We start from the raw sequence: 23,356 nt of genomic DNA on the forward strand, positions 1-23,356 counted from the left end.
GGAGTTTGGAATGAATCAGGATGTTGTAAGGTCTGACAGTGATCCCTGAGACTGAAACAGAATCAGGGACAGGTGATGGTTTGATATTAAGAGAGAGAGATTTGAGGGGTAGAGTGCTTAACTGGTGGGGAGCAAGTAACAGATTGGTTAGTTAAAGTTTGTGAATGTGTAAGTTGAAATAAAATGGAATATCTGCCTGGACTCAGTCAAACAAGCTTTTAATCTCTGGAGTATAATACAGGTTCAAGGAGGAAAATCAGCAGGTTGGAAAAATGATGCTTACTCAATCTCAAGACTTCCCGCTTGAACAGCTAGTTTTAAAATTACTCTCAATGAGAATTTATTGGCCAATCTGACTTTCTAGAGCAGTAGCATGTATGTCATTAAACGTTTCTCTCATTAACCTCTCTAATTGGGGCTGTCCTGACTTCAGTCCAGGTATGAGCCCTGAATCCTGGCAATGCACTTCCTGACATTCGGATAACTATCCTGTTAGTACTTCTATTCCCTGAGAACTTATTCCATTTGAATTCTCTGGCTTGTTCTCAGAGTTGTTTTTCAATGCCAAATGGATTCTAAATCGAGACATTGCAGACTGTGCTAGTATCTGCAGTTTGAAATAACTGAATTATTCAGAACATAATTTCAGCTTTATATGTGACCTGTGAGATGCCATGTTGTGAAATTCTGCTCTGTGCAGCGATAAAAGACTTAGTAGCTACTGATCAAAATGATCTTGAAATGGCCTGATCATATGATAAATTCAAAGCATTTGGCACCAAATAGTATAAACAGGTGCTTGCTTAAAAACATTTTCAATACTGACACTAAAGCATCCTGATAGTCCTGAGATCGGTTTAGCAGGATGAAGGAGTTCATAACAGACAAGTCCTTAATCTCAAGAGGAAGGAAACATGTTGACAAGCCTTGTGCGACTGAAGTCACTCTCTGGTCAGCTGTTAAAGGAATAACATTCCCAATAGTAGCCAATGTGCTGATAGTCTGGATATCTTTGCCCAGCTCACATACTCTTCCAAGTTTTGTCATCTGCAAATTGTGAAGTTGTGCTACACACCCAGGTTTAGGTCTGTCATATGTATTGGGAAAAATAGGGATCCTAACACCCTAGGGTATGCTCAGCTGTGTACCTTCCTCCAGTCTGCAAAGCAATATTTATCCCTACTGTTTCCTGTCACTCAGCCAATTCTAGTTCCATTGTACTTTTTAGTCAGTCGTCTCTAAGTTGCTAATGGGTTTCTAAAATGGCACTTTATCAAGGACCTTTCGGTACCGTGCACCATGTCTAAACATTACCCTCCTCAACAGCCCCCTCCCAATTACCACATTTAAAAAAAACTCCAAGTTAGTTAAAGTCAATTTGTTATTAACAAATCCAGTCTGGCTTGCTTTAATTAACACATTTGCTCAAATGACTATTAATTTAATATTAAATTATTGTTTCCAAATCTTGCCCACCACAAAGTTTAAACCAACTGACCTGTATTTGCCGGATCTAAACTTACATTCTTTCCTTTAAGGGTGTAACATTCAGTAACTCTCCAGTCTTCAGGCACTGCTCCTCAGTCTAAGAAAGAACATTGAATTGAACAGTACAGTACAGGAACAGGACCTTCAGCCCACTGTCTGTGTCAACCATGATGCCATTCTAAACTAATCTCATCTGTCTACACATGGTCTGTATCCCTCTTCCCTACCTTTTCACATCTCTGTCTATATAACTTAAACTTTGCTAATGTGTCTATTTCTATCACCTCCCCTGGCGTGCATTCCAGACACCTGCCATCCTCTTTTAAAAAATATTTTCATCGCACAGCTCTTTTAAACTTTCCCCTCTCACCTTTGAAACTATGCCCCATAGTATTTGACATTTCCACACAGGGGGAGAAATGCCTCTCAGAATTTTATATGCTTCTGTCAGGATGCCCTTCAGCCTCTGAAGCTCTAGGATGAGACATTCCAAGTTTATCCAACCTCCTTGTAGCTAATACCCTCCAATCCAGGCAACATCCTGGTAAACATCTTTTGCACCCTCTTCAAAGCCTCCATATCCTTCCTATAGTGTGGCAACCAGAACAGCACACAGTACTGCAAATGTGGCCTAATATTTGTACAGCTTTGTACAGCTGCGACTGATTTGCCAGCTTCTGTATGCAATGCCTCGACCAACGAAGGCAAGAATGCTGTATGCCCTCTTTACCACCACCTCCACTTGTGTTGCTGCTATGGACTTAGACCCCAATAACACTGTGTATATCAATGCTCTCAGGGGTCTTGCCATTTACTGTTTTCTTTTCTCTTGATTTAACCTCCAAAAATGCATCACCCAAGATATTATAGTCAGTGCCTCTGCAATTTCCACCTTACTTTCCTCAGTGTCCTTTTGCAGCCGGTGCAGTTTCAAAAGATGCGTCACTTTGGAAATGAGTCACATGAAGTCAGAATATGGCTAACCTTCCAAACACCATTACTGAGGTACTGGCCATAATGTTCCATTTTTAATGGTTACAATCATGCGTTGCCATTTAACTTGGCTGGACAGAAAGGGAATAATTCAAGCTGTGTGGGATAAGGGGAATGGGGTGAGGAAAGGGCCTTCACAGGAGGATATAAAGTCAGGTGGAATGGCAGGGCTTTTGCCAAGGGTAGGGGAGGCTCCAGGCAGCCTGCTTAGTTGTGGGCCTCAAATGGCCAATTAATAACATCTTAAGAGGTGATAAACAGGCCATTTGTCAAGGCAGTTTGGGGAGATGGATATTTGTTGTGGTAATGTGCATGCAATGGAGGCCCCCACAGGTGGTCTTCCATCCCATCCATGTGCTCCCCCTACCTGCAAAATCCTCGTGCCCCCTCACAGGGACTCGCCAGGGAAATCCTGGACTTACAGTCCAGAAAAAAATGGCTCCTGTGGGAGGCTACCTGTAGTTCCAGCACTGGCCATCAGACCCAGTGGTGCTATTGGGATTGAAAGCTCACCAGATATTTGGCTGGCAATTCTAAGTAAACTGGAGTGAGTCCATTATCCTAATGTACAACTCCCCTTTCCCGTGCAGTGTCTCTGTTATCCATTCTTTACCACTTACTATGTTGGAGTTTTTCAAAGTTAACAGTGAGGGAAACCTTCAACCACATCACATGGGAATGGGTTAACATGACTCATGGATCTTAAACGTTTGTGGAAACAGCACATGATAAGTTATTATAGCACTCACCAAGATGTTCAGTTGTAGGAAAGATCTAACTCAGTATTCTTGTTAGATTCTCCATCTGGAGCTTGAGAAAGAAAAAGATGTGATTTTGTGGTTATTGCAATTTATTTCTCTGTTTAAATTTTGAATTAACAGTGCAGCAAACTCCAGGCCACAGAACCCATAAAATACATTGTTCTCTCGGATACTTTCAAAATGTAGGTGATGTCAGAAAGCCTGCACACACCCAGCTTCCACAAGCAGTAACGTTTATATTGATTAAGGGATAAAGATTGGCCAGGATGTTAGGGGTAACGTTATTTCTTCTTCAAAATAATGCCACGGAAGCTTTGACACCACTCCGGGTTCTATGGCAGCTCCGTCTTTGCAGTACGTTCTTAGTACTGCAATGGATTAGGACTTTAGTGTTTAAGTCCTGGAGTTGGACTTGAACTGGAAATCTTGGACTCCAAAGACAAGCGTGTTTCTAACTGAACCACAGCTACCACTTTTCAACAGGAAGCCCTTAAACAATTCTTGAAATAGGAAGAAACCCAATAGGAAGAAACTTATTTTCACTTTGAGTGGCACTGGCTCACATTATTTTTCAAAACTATACCTCTATGGAATAAATGGAAGCTCAGTCTGTGATGTATCTTTTATGAGTAGCTGGTAGGATAAAGGAAGGAATAGCTTGGTTTTAGAGCTTGGCAATTGAATTAGGAAACCATTTTGGAATTTTGAAATATATCGGAAAGTTTCTTTATAAAACATTTACATGTATGGAGACTGCCTTTTTAAAAATGTGTCCAGAAAGTATTCATTTCAGTTTACAATCAAACTGCAGTGACAGTTTTGGGCATTTTTGTCCTTGTTGTTGACCTACATTGTATCCAATGGATGGTTTGGGTTATAAATACTTCCTGGCTCAAAAATCAACATTATTCTTCCTCCTCCTGGTAACCCTTCCCAATGAGTCTGTGCACACTCTGGCCCACTTATTCCAGGGATGGAATAGAATCCTCCTTCATTACACCCAAACAAATGATGCTTTAATTGGCCTTCGTAGGTGACTCAATTGGTTTGTAGGTTACACTCTTAAGTGCAAATTGCTACCAGATGTCTCCCATGTTGCTCTGAGCTAAGTAGTTGTGTGTTAACTGTCCATAGGGACATAGTAAGGAGTTTTTTATAATATTTAATTTATTCATGGGATGTGAACATTGCTGGCTGGGCTAAAATTTTATTGCCTGTCCTTAACTGTGCTGAAGAAGCTGGTGGCGAGCTGCCTTCTTGAACTGCTGCAGTATTTGTGATACGCAGGCCCTCTGTTGTTAGGAAGGGAGTTCCAGGCTTTTGAAGCAACGACATTGCAGGAATGGCAATATATTTCGAGGCTAGATGGTGTGCATCTTGAAGGGAAGATCGTAGTGTTCTCATGTATTGCTACTCTTGTTTTTCTAGACTGTAGCCATGGGTTTGGAAGGTGCTAACTAAGGAGTCTTGATGAATTTTTGTCGTGCATCTTGTCAATGGTACACACTGTTGCGGTACTGAGTGTCAGTCGGAGAGGTAGTGGATGTTTGGCCTGGATGGTGTAGAGCTGCTTGCCTGTAGTTAGAGCTGCACTTACCTCCGTATGTCTCAAACGGGAGAAACATTGAGATGGAGGTTTCTGGGGTTAGAGAGCAGCAAGGTGAGGTAAAGATTCTCCATGAACTAAAAAGGTGTCCACAAGCTTTCTCACCTGGACTTGATCAGGGCTGAGACAGGAAGTGATAGAGTCCCCTTTTGAATTGCTCCTGTCTGATTTTAAATGCCCTGTGCCAGCAAACCTAGGGTGGGCAGGGTATTAAATTCTGCCTGAATTTCCTATCTTGTCACTCTATAGAAGTGGCAGAGAATTGGCACTTGTGCCCAGCTAGGTTCTTGTGTTTTGTTTTGATTAGATTACTTACAGTGTGGAAGCAGGCCTTTCGGCCCACCAAGTCCACACCGCCCCGCTGAAGCGCAATCCACCCATACCCCTACATTTACCCCTTACCTAACACTACGGACAATTTAGCATGGTCAATTCACCTGACCTGCACATCTTTGGACTGTGGGAGGAAACCGGAGCACCCGGAGGAAATCCACGCAGACACGGGGAGAATGTGCAAACTCCACACAGTCAGTCGCCTGAGGCGGGAATTGAACCCAGGTCTCTGGCGCTGTGAGGCAGCAGTGCTAATCACTGTGCCACCGTGCCGCCCACACGATGGTACTAAAATTAAAGGGGCCGCACGGAGGGTCATTGGTAGCACTGCTGCCTTTTATTTCAAAATTCCAAAATGGTTTCCTAATTCAATCGCCAAGCTCTAAAACCAAGCTATTCCTTTCTTTATCCTATCAGCTACTCACAAAAGGGACCTGAGTGACTGTCTGTGTGGAGTTTGTATGTTCTCCCTGTGTCTATGTGGGTTTTCCTCTGGGTACTCTGGTTATCTCCCACAGTCCAAGGATGTGCTGGATTAGTTGTGCTAAATTGCCCATCGTGCCCAGGTATGTCCAGATCAGGTGGATTCGCCATGCTATATGTGGAGTTACAGGGATAGGGTGTGGGTTGGGTCTGGATGGGAAGGGCAGGGCTGACTCGATGTGCTAAATGGCCTCTTTCCACACTGGAGGGCTTCTATTAGTAGTTAACAACACAGCAGCTCTAGTTATTCATATTGGTTTAACTACTAGTTTTAAATGAAACTAGAAAGTAACTTTATTATCACATTTTAAAATTGTTCTTCCTTTCTCTAAAGCCTCCGATGGGTGAAGTTTGGCATCTAAAACCTCAGCAGCTTCACTGTGAAAACACAGACCTTCAAAATATACTGAAAGTTTAAAGGTTTATGAATGATTAACACATCCAGGATTCTAATCTCTGTTTTCCAAGTTGCATTGATCCATTTGTTTTAAATTAGTTTGCAGCTATGGCTAAAACAATCAATAGAGAAATTCTTATGTACATGAATATTCCTTCATCTTAAAGATTGTTGTGTCTGCAAAACTGAGCAGGCAGAGGAGTGACTTTAAAGGTAAGAATAGTGAAGAAGTTTGCACCTGTAGGTTCATAAGATGCTATGAAATCCAATAAGAAACATAGGAATAAAAAGAACTGCAGACACTGGAAATCTGAAACAAAAACAACAGTTCTGATACAGGGTCACTGGACTTGAAATATTAACTCTGTTTTCTCTTTTGTGTTTCATAAATGCAAGGTTAACTGATACCTGGCCCTCTGGCATCTGTAACATCTATTTCAATGTTGGTGAGGCAAATAACGTGTATACATTTAAGTGTTATAATCTGGTAGGGTCTTTCAGGAATGTCTGAGACCAACTGGAAAAATGATATGTTAGCTATGGGATAATTTGATGAAAATGAGGTGTATATGCTACTAAGTATGAATGAGTAATCAGTGAAGTTGAAGTTTGAGCTGAGCAGAAATAAGAGTCTAGATTAGAGTGGTGCTGGAAAAGCACGCATGTCAGGCAGCATCCGAGGAACAGGAGAATCGACATTTCGGGCAAAAGCCCTTCATCAGGAATGGACACACCGTTGCTGAGTAGAAATAAAACTGACTGTAAAGTAGATGTCTGGGCCCTGTCTAACCAGCATTTAGCCTCTGATATTAACTTGAGGGGAAGGTGATGAAGAATATAGGGGCTGAGACAGGAGGAGGCTGAAGTGGCCGAACCCAGTGAATCAGTTGCACTAAGTGATTGCGCTGAGCTATCCACTTACTGGGGTTCTACATTTTGAGTCTTGTGGGAATTTTGATGTGAAATATAAACTGATAGCACAGAACTATGTCAAGGAAGTCAGCAAGATAAGGGCATGAAAACATTGCTGTATTTGTATTTGGAGAGAGAGTGGGTTACATAGGTGTAGACCATTTTAACAAAGTTTAAAAGGACAGGGTTCAGCTTCAAGGCTGATGACAAGTTGCAGGTGTGTTGACAGAATAATGCATTTGTGCTGTGCTTTCCAAGAATACCAACAATTTGGAGTATCATTTAAAAAAAACTTATTAGACAAATAACATTTGAAAAGATCCTGTCATAAACAGCAAAAGAAAAGATTCAACCCTTTTTTTCCCAGCAGCATCTATTACAGACACTCAATCCCAATGAAGAACTGCATCTACTTTCTCTCTTTAATTTCATACTCTACTAACAAGATCTCAAGTGTTTCTTTCTGCTGACTTTCTGCACATTCACCGGATGATGTGATTCTTCCATCTCTCCCAAGTCTCAGAGACACAGACTAATTCACTAAGTTTTCTCTCTGAAAAAAGACAGGGTTTTTTCCAGTTACTGACTATCCTGGGACTACTAAACAGCACACTTGCTAATATGGATCTTTTCTAAACTGAACACTGTTTTGCTCTTTCTACTTTTCTGGATCACCAAAGCTCAATTTAGTAAATCTTACCTAATAGGTCATGTATATAAGGACCTATAAGTCACATGATTTCTTAGAAATGCTGCTTTTAAAATAAAATGTCCTGACCACTTTTAAAAAAAAACTGAGAACCAAAACATCGTTTACCTTAACTTTATCTATTTGCACCACAATACCCACATTTAATACAATTTAATATCCATTGGGTTACAGTAATTAATCATTTCAAGACTCTTTACCTGCTTGCTTTGATGGTCTTTCCTATGAATTACTGATCCATGCTCCATCGTATCTCATTGTGCTTTCTCCTGCTTGAACCTCACCGTTAGCCTTGGAGTCAGAAATCCCTGGAGATTCACTTTGTTTTAAAGCTGAGCCTACTGCTGGATAGGTGCCAGCCAGTTCATTACTGAAATTTTAAAAAAGAGGTTGTTGGTGAGCAAAAAGAATTTTGTTTTTAATGTGCTGTTTTAGCTCTCCGGTTAATGAGAAAATACATCACCGTATGAACAAGGAAGATTCCTTATCCTCTTGTTGACTTTAGATCATTAACTTTTTTTACTCCAGCCAATATGGCTATGAATCACTCCAGTTGAGCACATAACTCTCAGGCAGGAGACTACCCACCACCTCCCCCACCACCCCCCTCCCCTCCCCCCAACTACAGAAGAGCTTGTGTGCAGATATTTGAGGCTACCTTAGTGGAATGTGGCATAATCTTGAGAGAATACACAAACAAGTTAATCATTTTGCACCACTTTCTATTGTTTGGTTAGTGCCAGTACTCCATCAAACATGAATGAGCAAGCATTGCCATAAAAAAATTGAGATAATTATTTGGCAAAAATTGGCAAAGAGGGATCTATCACAATTTTCCTCAATTACAAAGTTAACTTCACTAAATTCAACAAAGTGAAACATTTGAATTGATCAAAGTCATCACTTTAATCGACTTCCCCAATCAGCTTTTCTCTGCAGTGAGCAGTTCGCATAAAACTAGCCTTTTTTTTCCACTTACTGCCCACATTAAATAGGGAACTTGAGACTTTTTTTTAAAAATTCACAGAAATAAAAATGAAGCTCAGGAGCAATTATCTTTTTTTTTAATTTTTGTTAGGTAGAATAGTCAGTCATCTGTCTAAAACATGGTTTCATCTTCGTTTTGCTTGAAGATCTTAAACAGATATTATTTCTTGGATTTTTCAAACAGGGAAGTCCAGTTGTAGATGAGGGTTAAGTGGCCTCCCAGCATCCACTACTGGCACTCATGTCTGCAGCAAAGCAGATGAATTGTGAAAATGCTTGATCCCATAGAATCTACATTTCTCAATCCACCTACTGGAGAAGGGGTTTGGAAGTCTGTGGTGCACAGATGGGGAAAGTGCAATGTCTCTCAACATTCAGCCTTCAAGGGGCTGCTAAACATTTTAGGTGAATGTGTATTTCTTAACTTTTACCATCTTGGTTTCGAGTTGTATAAACTGCTGGCTGATTCCTTTGGAATGTCAATTGATCCATGGAGAGTTTGTGATAAAATAGGCATTTTATAAGACAAAATATATCTTGATGAAAAACAAAGATGATTATTTTCCAAGCACAGATGTGAGATGTAGGTTAGGTGCATTGTTCAGGGGTAAATATAGGATAATAGGGTAAGGGAATGGGTCTGGGCGGGTTACTCTTCGGAGGGTGAGTGTGAATTTGTTGGGCCGAAGGGCCTGTTTCCACACTGTAGGGGATCTATGATTTCAGCTATAAATTGGAAGATTAGGAAAGTTGACAAGCAGTGGATACTAACAGCAGAAATGCATTGTTAGTTGAGAAAGGAATGTCATGCACTTACATTGCACCTTTCACAGCACTGACGCGCCAAATGCATTAGAGTCAATGACGTACCTTTGAAGTGCAGTCAGTATTGTCATGTTGGAAATGTGGTAACCAATTTGGACAAAGCAACCTCCCAAAAACAGGACTGTGACACTGACCAGATACTGTCTGTCTTAATACGTTGATTGAAGGAGAAATATTCTATCGGACATGAAAAACAACTCTTAATTTTTTTGAAATATATCAAGGATACTTTTGTTCAGTGAGAATGGCCAGGATCTAGCTTTGAGTCTAACTGAAAGACAACACCATCAACAGTGCAGCACTCTGTGTGAACAGGCCATTTGGCCTTCTATGTCTATGCTGACACCATTCTAAAGTAAACCCATCTACCTGCATGTGGTCTGTATCCCTCTATACCTTGTCTGTTCATGAATCTGTCTAAATGCCTCTTAAACATGGCTGTCCGTTATTTTCCAAATGCAAGTAAATCCTGTCCCTAAGAATCTTTTCCAATAATTTCCCTGAAGGCTTACTGTCCTGTAATTTTGCAGATTATCACTTTGTCCTTCTTAAACAAAGGAACTTTCTTAGTTAATCTCCAGTCTTCTGGGACCTCCCCTGTGGATAAAGAAGGTCTAAAGATGTCTGTCAAGGCTCCAGCAATCTCATCCTTTTCTTCCTTCTGTATCCTGTGATATATCCCAACGAATCCTGAATGTGACATCAAGGATCCCAGCAAAACTGGAGTCAATGGGAAACACTGCTCTCTGGTTGCAGTCATCTCGACCACAAAGGAAGATGGTTGTGGTTGGTGGAGGCCATACATCTCAGTAGGAGTTCTTCAGAGTAATGCCTTTTAGCTGCTTAATTGATGACCTTCCCTCCATCATTAGGTCAGAACTGGGTTGATTGCACTATGTTCAATACACATTTGTGATTTCTCAGAAACTTATGCAGCAGGACTTGGACAATCTCCAGGATCGAGAGCGTGGTGCTGGTAAAGCACAGTAAGTCAGGCAACATCTGAGGAGCAGGAGAATTGATGTGTGCTTGATGATGAAGGGCTTACATCCGCAACATTGATTCTCCTGCTCCTCGGATGCTGCCTGACCTGCTGTGCTTTTCCAGAACCACTCTAATCTTGAATCTAATCTCCAGTCTCTCTTTCGCCTAGAGTATCTGACCATATCACCCAGGCATTGAAATGGCATTGTCATCACTGAATCTCCCATTAACACCATGCCCTGTTATTACTGACCAGAACCTGGAGTGGATCAGCTATGTAAATACTGTAGCTACAAGAGGAGCTCAGAAACTGAGAACAATCTGAAGAAGAGTTTTTTTGATATATAATTGGATTGATCAATTCTGAAACAGGACATTATTTCAGTTGGATCAAGTAAAGAATTAACTTCACATTTAACTGTGCCATGTGGTTGCTCATATTATCAGCAAGATGTTTCCAGCATATCAATGTTTCAGATGAGGTGTTAGAGAACTGTGCAGCATTTTCTCTGGCTAAAATACTGGTTAATTCTACAAAAACCAGGACGAAAGACAAAACTGTCGGGGTTTCTTGAACAAACATTCTTAAAATTATAATAAGCGCTGAAAATACTGGAATCACCCAGATTAACGTTTTGGGCCAATGACCCTTTTAATCAAACACAGGCTAGAGGAAGAATAGGATGGGCAAAGAACAAAGCTGATGGAGTGGAATGCAGGAGTGAAATTATAATAAAATCAGAAGGAGCTGGAGAAACTCAGCAGGTATGGAAGCATCTGTGGAGAGAAAGTAAAGTCAATATTTCAGGTCCAGTGACCCTTTTTCAGAACCCTGAAACACTAACTCTGTTTTCTCTCCTTTAAAAGTACCAGACCTGCTGAGTTTCTCCAACTGCTTAAGTTATTGTTTCTGATTTCCAGTGTTCACAGTTCTTTTGTCTTTTGTTTAGTAAAATTGTAATGTTCACTTGAGTGACAAAATATTGTCCACAACCACATCAGTGTCTGACCTTGCAGAAATTCCTAAAATCAATATCCCTTTAAATATTCATTTGTTTTTTAAGCAATAGAAGCATCGTTCCATTTTAATATCATCCTGTTTTTGTTTTTAGTAATGGGTCACTTCCCAGAAGGATTTCAACTTCTTAAATAATGGTACATTAGTAATAGTGAACTGTATGTGAGAAAAAAATCTTCTATTTTTAAAAAATCACCCCCACCACAACTCCCCTTGCAGCAGTAAGTAACTTGAGTCACGATTTGTGGTCTATGTAGAGCAACTTGAGAAAAAGTGAGACTTTAAACTTATGGTTCCTAAAACTCTCTGCCACTTCCTCATCTTGTACTTGGGTTTGTTTTAGAAGAATTGGTGGAAATTGTTTGGTATTATTAGAGAACAGTGTTAATTATAAAAGAGTCATATTTGGTGGGATTCTCCAATACTTTAGAAGTATTTTTAATCAATCTGGCATGCAAGTGTGGATGCTGGATGTCTGAAACCAATGAAAACAGAAATAGCTGGAGAAGCTTAGCAGCTCTGGCAGCATCTTTGGAGAGAGAAGGAGATTACCAGTCCAGTGACCTTATTCAGAACTTCTTGCTGTTTCTTGGGACTACTAGGTCAGATGTAGGTGAATGAGAACGTTCTTTGTGGTTTTCTTCTTTTATTCTAACACTTCCAGTGGCCAACCTAACATCTGGTCAGTGACTGAAAGAAGGATGGAGGCCTGGAAACCAGGAAAAATTCCTGCTCTTTTAACATTTTGGTTTCACCTGAAAATCGTCTGATATATATAACTTCCAGCTGATCAAATTACTATTTCTGACTTTGTTTTCTTTTTGTTTCAGTGGTCAGTTTGCTATCGTGAAGAAATGCTGTGATAAAAGCTCTGGAGTTGAATATGCAGCAAAGTTTATTAAGAAACGGCAGGTTCGAGCCAGTCGGAGAGGAGTGAGACGTGAGGAAATTGAACGGGAGGTGAACATCCTGCAGCAGATCCAGCATTCCAACATTATCACCTTACATGATGTTTACGAGAATAAAACAGATGTGGTCCTCATTCTGGAACTGTGAGTAAAGAGGATTTCCGTTTCTGTTGCTGGGATAAAGAAAATCAAAACAGGAAGGATTGTATTAATTATTCCTAATGATGAGTAACTGAAACTAAACTCCCTTTAATGTTGAGAATTAGTTCTGTCAGTGCTAATGAGCTGCAGCAAGTAACCCAGCATCGATGCAATACAATATTATATTTAAAAGTAAAGTTAATCCTGAGAGAGTTTCTTCTCATTTTTCAACTTTCAGTTTTTTCATTTTTCTCTCCACTTTTCTATTCTCTTTCTCACTCACTCCAATGTCCCTGCCTAGTGTACCTTATGACTAGTTAAGTACATGGTGATTTGGAAAATAAGCTCTCCTTTTTGGATCATGTATTTACAATGAGAGTATTATTTTTTTCAAAAGGTTATTCTCTTCAACATGTAAATGATACCTTGATATGGCCCGTTCATCATCTCCCTAGGTTCTGGAAGTCCCTGGATTGCTGCATCTCCCTCTACTTCTTTGTCCAAGATTCTGGCCTCCTCTTTCCAATCTTTCCCTCCCAGCTATGATTTAACTGATACCACATCAATGAGTTGTTGTTGTCATCATCGTCGTTGTTGTTGTTTCGTCATACTTCCTTTGTCTCCTGTTGCTGTTTCCCAAGCCAACAATGCACACTTACTGCAAGTGATAGGACACAGATTTCATTTTCATGAAATAGCAAAGTGCCAATGAAGACGTTGATGAATGTGAATGAAAACTTTTATCAATCAGCAATTTCAAAGTAATTTCCAGTCCATGAATAGTTGATTTGTTTCTGTTTTGGTTTGCTACTACAATCTGAGTCTTCCAGAACCTTTCCAGCTTCCTCCTCGGTATATACGGTGAAAGCTGCCACTCTGTAGGCATGGTGTGTATTGTATTGTTGCTGTGCTGACTGGAATCAGTCCTCCTTATTGGTAATCTAAGTAGCTATTGCCATGTGGGAAGGATACCCACATAAATTCTTCAGCAGAATCTGGCTCAATCTTGACAAATGGTGATGATTTAAAACATAGTACTTAATAGCTATTTACGTTACATCCAAAATAAATGATAGTCACTTGTGAGGTATCATGGTCAAATGAAGTTAAAAATCACATAACACCAGGTTATAGTCCAACAGGTTTAATTGGAAGCACAACCACCTGATGAAGGACCAGTGTTTTGAAAGCTAGTGCTTCATTGGAGCACTTCATTCGGAGCACTGCTCCTTCATCAGGTTAAAAATCTCACAACACCAGGTTATAGTAGTCTACCACCTGATGAAGGAGCGGTGCTCGGAAAGCTAGTGTGTTTCCAATTAAACCTATTGGATTATAACCTGGTGTTGTGTGATTTTTAACTTTATACACCTCAGTCCAACACTGGCATCTCTAAATCATGGACAAATGAAGAGTAAGTACAAGGTTATTGTTACTGCACTGGGAGGATAGGAATACACCAACAAATACAAAACCCTGTTCGCTCCACTCTTTATAACCTGGTGGGTGGGACTTCTCTTGTATAAGGCAACAAGTTGATATCACAACACTTCTGACGAACTCTGTGAATAAAAGACTGAATTGTGCTTAAACTTTGCAATTTCAGAAGGGATTTTATGTTATAGCCATTGCTCCTTCACCTAGAGACTGATGACAGTCTGTCCTCAGTGAATGTGGACCCTTGCAAACTTTGCTTTTGGGCATCAGTAATTATTGAGAATTGCTGTAAGTGGCACATAGCAACAAAACTTTTTAATCTCTTGTTCATCAGGACAGATACAAGAATGCTATAATTCAAATGAGCACAATAATTTCCTTTATGGAGCTGATATCAGCATACTTTTTTTTGTCCTGAAGATTTGAATTTATGTAGCACCCTTCATGATCACAGAACAAACTTTTCAGTGAATGAAGTGCTTTATTTGATGTGCAGAAATGCAACCACCAATTTGCATAAAGTATGTCCCAAAACATTCAGTAATGACCAGGTAATCTGCTCTAGTCATGTTGGTTAAGAATCATTTAGAATCTCTACAGTGTGGAAAAAGGCTATCAGGCCCAACAAGTCTACAGAGTTTAGATCAGAGTGATGCTGGAAAAGTACAGCAGGTCAGGCAGCATCCGAGGATCAAGAAAATCGATGTTTCGGGCAAAAGCCCTTCATCAGGAATAGAGGCAGGAAGCCTCCAGGGTGGAGAGATAAATGGGGTTGTGGTGGGGGTGGGGTGGGGTGGGGTGGGGCTGGGGAGAAGGTAGCAAAGAGTACAATATGTGAATGGGGGTGGGGATGGAGGTGATAGGTCAGAGAGGAGTGTGAGGGAAGGTTGCAGTGAGAGAGAGAGAGAGAGACTCACTAAGATTCTTGTGGAGAGAGGAGGAGAACTTCTTCAAGGTAGGCATCCTTGCAAGAGGATTCTCAGTAAGGTTAAAATCAACTAGACAAAGGTGCGGACTGCAGATGCTGGAAACCAGAGTTTAGATCAGACTGGTGCTGGAAAAGTACAGCAGGTCAGGCTGTTCTCCTCCTCTCTCCACAAGTGTCTTAGTGAGTCACTCTCTCACTGCAACCTTCTCTACACTCCTCTCTGACCTATCACCTCCATCCCCACCCCCATTCACCTATTGTACTCTTTGCTATCTTCTCCCCAGCACCGCCCCACCCCCCATTTATCTCTCCACCATGGAAGCTTCTTGCCTCTATTCCTGATGAAAGGCTTTTGCTTGAAATGTCGATTTTCCTGCTCCTCTGATGCTGCCTGCTGTGCTTTTCCAGCACCACTCTGATCCCAACAAGTCTACACTAACCCTCTGAAGAGTAACCCACCCAGGTCCATTCCCCTACCGTATTATTCTATGTTTATCCCTGAGTAATGCACCTAACCTACATATCCCAGAACACTAAGGGCAATTTAGAATAGCCACTTCACCGAACTTGCACATCTTTGGATTGTGGGAGGAAACCCACGCAGACATGGGGAGAATGTACAAACTCCACGCAGTCACCCGAAGTGGAAATTGAACCTGGGTCCCTGGCACTGTGAGGCAGCAGTGCAAACCACTGAGCCACCGTGCTGACCATGTTGAGGGAGAACTATTGGCCAGAACACCAGGGACAACTTCTCTCCTATTCTTTGTATTAGTGCCTTTACATCCACTTGAGAGTTAATATGTGATTTAACATCTACCCTAGCAGATGGTAGCTTTGTGTGGCACCTCCTTAGCACTGGACTGTGTCATGCCCAGGAGACAGGTTTATCTTGGGTGACAGTGCTTATAGCAGAGCCATGCTGGCACTAGTACAGTGTGGAGACGATGAAATATAGAAGTAGGCAAATGTGAACCAGCCGCTTGCAAAGATGGGGAGTGTAGATGCACAGAAGAAGAATGTGGACAGGTAGTGACAACCAGAACTGATCAGGAAAAAATTGAATTAGAGTCAGAAATTGATGCTGGTTTTGTTCATGAGCAATGATAAAGCAGATCATTCATTATTAATCTTTATCCCTTTCATTATAAAATATTATACCCTAAATTTACAATGAGCAATAAAATGGAAAATATACAGATGTCCCTTGTGATGCAGTGGTTGTGTCCCTTCCTCTAAGCCAGGATACCTGTTTTAGAGAAATGTAATAACATGAAGGAACAGGGTGATTAAAAATATCTACCTAACATCAACCTAATAGTGTCAACAGCAAGTGAGATCCCAACCAATGATCTCTCACTCAAAGATAGACTTCACAATGATCTATCCCTTTGTGCTTTCTGCTCCTCTTCAGTCTAGTTCGAGTTTACTCTATGTATTGAAAATCAATTAATTTGAATCTAATGATGTGAAACAAAAGCCTCTTGGGGCCCTTTTGTGGCAGTGGTAATGTCCCTATCCCTGTACTGGGAGACCTGGGTTCATATCCCTCCTGATCCAGAGGTGTAAAGTAATATCTCTGAAAGGTTGACGAGAAAAACAGGTTGAATAAAAATAATATATTTTTAAAAGTCTCTATTACTCGGCCAGTTTAAGTCCCACATTCAGCAATGGAAACTTCCTTTGACCTTGGGGCAGGGTTTAATAGCATTGTCCAGTTTCCGATCAGGTTTGTTTACAATTTAACAAAATACAGTGCTGTTGAAATGAATGAGGCATGAGAAACTTGAATAAATCAGAATAATCTCCAGTTTTGGCCTGAGATAAGTTGTTTATCTAGTACTTCTCGGGGCCTTGGGATATCCCAGCGTGTTTTGCGTTAATTTTGAAGTTGCTAATTTGGACAAAAGCAAGTTCTACAAACCACTATGTGCTAATCTGATCTTGTGCTGTTACCTGAGAGAGAAATCTTGCCAGACCACAAACAGACTTCCTTGCTGAGATTGTTGACTTCCTAGCTGAGATGGTAAGTTTGTTTGCAGATGTTTCATCACCATGCTAGGTAACATTATCAGTGAGCCGCTAGTGAAGCATTGGTGTTCTGTCCCACTTGCTATTTGTGTCTGGGTCTGCTGGGGTTGATGGTGTCATTTCTGGTTTTTGTCAGGTCAATCCTTTAAGTTGATCAATAGCTTCCCATTCCCCTGTGGATCTGGTCTAACCTAGGGACTTGACGGTCTGATAGGCATTAATACAGCGGATACTCTCAAAAAATGTAGCATTAGGCTACCCCCTCCCCACTGCCAGATTTCTGACCAGTGAGCTAGACTTCCCATCCACTTTGAAAAATTTGGAGACTGACAAAAATGTGGGTAGAACCACTGTGTGAGGAGGGGTGGGGTGTGGAGTGAGGCCCAAATGGAAGTGGGTCATTTGTTTCACTAGGGTCATAGTTTAATTTAAGATAATTGAAGGATTGTAGAAAAAAAAAGAATGAATTTAATTGGCTATGGTTCACATTTTTGAATGGCCTCTTGTGCTATCAGATTCTATGTTATAAAGGAAACCAAACAAAATGAGGTGGTAGGAACAACTGCTGGAATCTGCGCTGAAAACAATAAATGCTGGAGATCAGTGGATCAGGCAGCATCCATGGAGAGAGAGCAAGCTAATGTTTCGAGTCTAGATGAGTTTAGAATCAAAATGGTATCTTGCGCGCGCTCGCTCTCTCGCTCCCTCTCTCTCTCTCTCAATGGATACTGCCTGACCCACTGTGATCTCCAGCATTTGTTTTCAGTTCCAAAATGAAATGGTGACCGCTTTTGATGAACTGAGTTTGAGCAAAAAGAAAAGATACTTCTGTGTGGAGACAAAACTGACCAAGTATCACCCTGGGAATGTTAATGGGGAAATGCCCAGGGTTCATATCGGGCTGCATTTGACAGAATGTTTCAGTTGCTGTTTCCTTTCATGAGCGTTCTGATTCTAAGAATAAGGTTGAATAATACAAATGGATTGAGGGTTTTCCAAAAGGGTGATGTCAAATGGGTAGAAATTCTGAGCATGTTGAGGTGATGACTCAAGGAGGCTGATGTCCAGATTTCACTGAGATGGGAGCAAGGGGCAGTCTGCCTTCTACCAGGATAGGATCGGTATTCTCGAAATGTTAGAGGCCAGCTGGGTTTCTTGGGCATGGGGACAGGGTGTAGCTTGAGTGATGGCATTAAGGAGAAGCCTAGTTCTACCTCCAGCTGCCTTATGGGTCAAGCAGAACAGGATTGCTTCTTCCCCACATAGTACCCTGCCATCAATCGATCATCACTTCCCCCCCACCCCCACCCCTCCCATTTCCTCACCTTGAGAATGTGAGGGGTGGGTCAGACATTAGGTCCTGTTGCCTCCCCTGGAGCACTCCCCCCAAACAATTACAAACCAAACCTGTCAGCTAGGCTGACCTCGCTGTTAGGAACCTGGAGAACTCTTTCAAAGAGCCAGCACAAGCATGAAAGGATGAATGACCACTTTGTGTGCTACCTGATTCTATATGTGAAATTTAATACCCTCCCCTGGTAACTGGTTTAGTTGCAAGGGGCATTTAGTCAGTCAAGGAGGGGATATCAAGAAGGAGAACTGCCTTCACCCCAGTTCTCCCTTCCCAGCCCAATTCTGATTGTGGCAGGAATGCCTGGGGAAAGCTAGTGCCCCCCCCGCCTCCCACTCCAAATCTTGCTGCTCCCCATCCCCCTCCCACCCCATCCACAAGATTGAGTGACAAAACCCCAACTCAAATGGGCGTTATGGTGATGGCTATCACCACCACCTGTAGGGAGCATTACTATTTACTGGAGCTGCCAGTCTCTGGCTGGCAAATAACAATGGGCAGGATAAACCCTCCCCCATCAAGATGGCGAGAATGCCATTGGCTGTCCTGTCATATGCCTGATGGGCACAGGATGGGGCTTTGTATAACTGCCATCTTTACCTGATGTGGAGGTGCCAGTGTTGGACTGGGGTGGACAAAGTTAAAAATCACACAAACACCAAATTATAGTCCAACAGGTTTATTTGGAAGCTTTTGCAGTGCTCTGAAATCTTGTATTTCCAAATAAATCTGTTGGACTATAATTTGATGTTATGTGATATTTGATCTTTACCTGGGAAATGCGAGATTGAATTCTGGCTCTTCCACAACATTTGCGTCTTTGGGAGTCCCAGAACACTTCACAACCAGTCCATTGCTTTATAACTGTAGACAAACAGGTTTACATAGGAAGCAGCAGCAGCCAGTTATCTCTCTCAAAGGAAGATTGTTGACACGCACACCTCTTGGCTATTGATTTCGCAAGAACATTGATTGGAATGTATGGAATTGCAGTAGGCGTGCTGCTCTCTGAGCAGTTTGACACATTTGCTGAACCATGACTACAATAAAATAATACAGGAAGGGAATGGCAGAAAATTGTAACCAATGGCCCAATTGTAGCCTGACTAACACAGTCTATATTACCAGTATTGGCAAGGAATCTATCCCTATAGTTTGTACTTTGAAACTGAACTAAACAAATTGTTATTTACTCCACCTTTTGGTGCTAACATCCACCCTATGAGGTGAAGTGACTTTTTATTTGTGAATACAATGTGAATCTAATAGTATAAATATTACTGAAAAGGTAGCAGAGGGAATGGCAATGACTCAGTGGGTACAGATTTCAGCAACAAGACATGGGAAATTAAAATTCTATTGTCATTTGAAGTCTTGGACAAGAATATTTTGGGAGTGCAGGAAATTTTTTTTTAATTCACAGAACTGTGGGTGTCACTGGGCCAGCACTTATTTCCCATCCTGAATTTTCCTGATGGTGGTGAGCCACTTCTTGAACCATTTCAATCCATATGATGCACGCACATACTGCCAGACTGCTGTAGAAAGGGGGAGTTCCTGGATTTTGACCCAGCAACAGTGAAGGAGCAGTCATAAACTTACCAGTGACTTTGAGAAAGGCTTGCAGGATATATTGCCCATATGTGGTTTTCAGTCATCTGTGAGTGATCGAAAGGATCAGCAGCAGAAGCAGCATTTGTTAAGCAATAGCCTGTTCACTGAGGGTTCTGCTAAGGCCACTCACTCCTGGACTGGGGTGGTCCAGCCTTGGTTCAAACATGGACAAAATCACTGAATGTGAGAAGTGAGGTGAGATTTAATCGTCCTTAAAAACTGTACTAACAATATGAATACTGTGGCCACAAGATCAGGTCAGAGGCCAGGAATCCTGCAGAGTGTAACTCATTTCCTGATTTCCCAAGGCCTGTCCACTATTTACAAGGTAAAAGTCAGGAATATTAATCATGGAATACTCCTACTTACCTGGATGAGTGCAGTTCCAACAAGGACACCATCCAGGACAAAGCAGCCCACCCGATTAATGCCACATCTACAAGCATTCACACCTTCCACAACTGACAGTAGCAGTGATGATGCTACAAGATGACAGTACCTTCCAAATCCTGATCACTTCCATTTAGAAGGCTAAGGGCAGCAGATACTTGGGAACACCACCCCCTGCAAGTACCCCTCCAAGCCACTCCTCGCATTTACTTGGAAGTATATTACCCTTCATTTAGAATCATTGGGTCAAAATTCTGGAACTACCTCTCTAAGGGCATTGTCAGTCTACCTATAGCAAATGGACTACATTTGTTTAAACAGGCAGATCACCACCACCACCATTTGCCAGGGCAATTAGGGACTGATAATAAATGCTGGCCAGCCAGCGATGCTCACATCTCCTCGATTTTTTTAAAAAAGGATTAGTGTCAAAGAAGGAGATTGTGTTGGTGAGGACAAGGTAAATTAGCATTAACACCACATGTAACTCAGAGTTTAGAGTTCATCTCCTGTATAGGAGGAGGATCACTTATAGGGGTTTTCTCCACTTGTCTGCATGAGTTTCCTCCGGGTGCTTCCATTCCCTCCACAATCCAAAGATGTGCAGGTTAGGTGGATTGGCCATGCTAATTTGTGGGCGGCACGGTGGTTAGTGGTTAGTACTGCTGCCTCACAGCGCCTGAGACCCGGGTTCAATTCCCGCCTCAGGCGACTGACTGTGTGGAGTTTGCAAGTTTTCCCCGTGTCTGCGTGAGTTTCCTCCGGGTGCTCCGGTTTCCTCCCACAGTCCAAAGATGTGCAGGTCAGGTGAATTGGCCGCCTTAGGTAAGGGGTAAATGTAGGGGCATGGGTGGGTTGCGCTTCGGCAGGTCGGTGTGAACTTGTTGGGCCGAAGGGCCTGTTTCCACGCTGTAATGTAATTTAAAATCTAATCTAAATTGCCCTGGAATATGTGTTGCTGGAAAAGCTCAGCCGGTCAGGCAGCATCCAAGGAGCAGGAGAATCCATGTTTCGGGCATAAGCCCTTCCTGAAGAAGGGCTGCGCTTTTCCAGCAATGCATTTTTCAGCTCTGATCTCCAGCATCTGCAGTTCTCATTTTCTCCTCCATGCTAAATTTCCCATCGTGTTCAGCAATGTCAGGGTTCCAGGATAGAGGCCCCAACTGGGAGCAGAGCTTGTGGCAAGGACCCAGTGGAAGTAACAAAGCTCCAAGTTCTGTATCTTCCAGCAATGCAGCTGCCCTGCTGAGAGTCACTGTTTTTGAGCATTCATTCTGATCTGCAAAACTAATAGATGTTGAGCCCCAGGTTATTGAGAAATAGCAGAATATAATATCCTCTAGGAACAACATCTGTCTGTTTTGTAGCTGAGGTGTTTGTGTTACTTTCGAGAGGGCAATTTCCTCAATGACTTGTCATGTGTTACTGAGTCATTCAGTCCTGTAACTTGCCAAGGTTGCTGCTGACTTTAGGCCTGTATCCCCTGTACGCTAAGGGCAAGTGTTGTGCTGGGACTCATCGGTTTGATCTCGATAGCTGTTTAATTTCCCTGTCAAAATGTGCCTGGTGTTGCAACATAATTTTCGTGACCCATGGCTGTATGTTGATGATTGAGTGGGAGGTGGTGCTGTGCAGGCAAAAATACAATGTGCATGCTCTGAAAAGAGGTGACATGCAGGAAATCTTCATGTTGATGGATAAACTCTTGATGTTTTATCACTTGCATCTGAGGGATATCCCTTCCTGAAGAATCTGTGCTGTACCAACATGTAGCAGGAAGTTAAAAATTACGCAACACCAGGTTATAGTCCAACAGGTTTAATTGGAAGCACACTAGCTTCTGGAGCGACGTTCCTTCATCAGGCGGTTGTGGCTCACCTGATGAAGGAGCGTCGCTCCAAAAGCTAGTGTGCTTCCAATTAAACCTGTTGGACTATAACCTGGTGTTGTGTGATTTTTAACTTTGTACACCCCAGTCCAACACCGGCATCTTCAAATTATAGCAAGAAGTGACAGTGATAGTTTTCTGCATTATTTTGGAGTTTGGAACATAAACACCTATTTGTGCAATATGGTTAAAGTGCAATGAGACAATAAATCACAGATCACCCAGTACTCATAACACCTAAAGAATAGCATACAGTGGAACTGTGTCTGTAAATGCAAGCCAGTTGGATCATTAAACAAAAAACAAAGAACTACAGATGCTGGAAATCAGAAACAAAAGCAGAAATTACTGGAAAATCTCTGGACATCTGACAGCACCTGTGTAAAGAAAGCAGAATCAATGTTTTGGGTGTATTGACCTTTCCTCCTTCAGTGCTAAATTCTTCCAGATTGGATCATTACCTTCTCCTCTTACAGCAAGTAACAGGCTTTCAAGACATCCAGGCTGAGTGAAAGCATATCCTAATGGTCCAGTTCCAATTCATTCTTAACAGCAGTGGACAAAGTGATCTGTTTCTGAGCAACAGTTTACAAGATCGCAACACAGCTGAGGGGCTCGACAGCATCAAAAGCAACCCAACTGGAGTTCTGTGGTTTCTGAAGTCTGAGAGATTTGTGTTATAGTCAGCAATGCAATTTCTCAGCAACCTGTTTGCATATAGAAGTCCCACTGTGTTTTACCACTTGGGCTTGGCTGCATTGTGCTTCGTTAGGGTCACGGGATGGTGTCACATAGGTACAAAGATGAACTGAGTGACGTAGGGAAGAATACAAATATTGTGAGTAAAGACAATCAAAGGGCACTATGTCATGTGACCAGGCAAGGACATAGCTGTTTAAATGTCTGTTCAACTTCATGATGTAAGGTATTGATTACTGGGTGTCTGTCTGCCTGTGAATAGTTACCTCAGTAACTGAAACTAGCTTCACAAACTTGTAACTGAGCTTCAAAAGAATCTATTTGTTTTTATTCAGCATTGGGCTCAGTTGCATCACTCTTTCTTTCTCTTCTAAAGTGTTTTTAGTATTCCTGTTCATGGGTTGTAAGAATATAAAATTAAATCACCAGAAGCTGGTATTGCTATTGCTCCTAGTAAATAGGCTTCTTGATCA

The 23,356-nt window shown here is 41.7% G+C and overlaps 1 protein-coding gene and 1 long non-coding RNA gene across 2 annotated transcripts in view; one reads left to right on the plus strand and one right to left on the minus strand.

The window, feature by feature from the left end:
* The window catches only part of dapk2b (death-associated protein kinase 2b), a 132,191-nt gene that overhangs the window by 78,446 nt on the left and 30,389 nt on the right, over positions 1–23,356 (plus strand). The window contains exon 3 of the mRNA XM_043680135.2: positions 12,327–12,548. Within this exon, the coding sequence (XP_043536070.2) occupies positions 12,327–12,548 (222 nt within the window). The remainder of the gene's footprint in view (positions 1–12,326; positions 12,549–23,356) is intronic.
* LOC122542446 (uncharacterized) lies at positions 1,459–22,892 on the minus strand. The gene is made up of 4 exons (XR_006309805.2): positions 22,646–22,892; positions 7,883–8,052; positions 3,231–3,291; positions 1,459–1,585 (listed from the first exon to the last, which is right to left on the minus strand). It is a non-coding gene; the product is annotated as an uncharacterized LOC122542446 (long non-coding RNA).

The sequence above is a fragment of the Chiloscyllium plagiosum genome, unplaced genomic scaffold (genome assembly GCF_037043375.1).
Source record: "Chiloscyllium plagiosum isolate Xiang-an unplaced genomic scaffold, Cpla_swu_hap1 HiC_scaffold_42, whole genome shotgun sequence".
In the NCBI taxonomy this organism is placed as follows: domain Eukaryota; kingdom Metazoa; phylum Chordata; class Chondrichthyes; order Orectolobiformes; family Hemiscylliidae; genus Chiloscyllium; species Chiloscyllium plagiosum.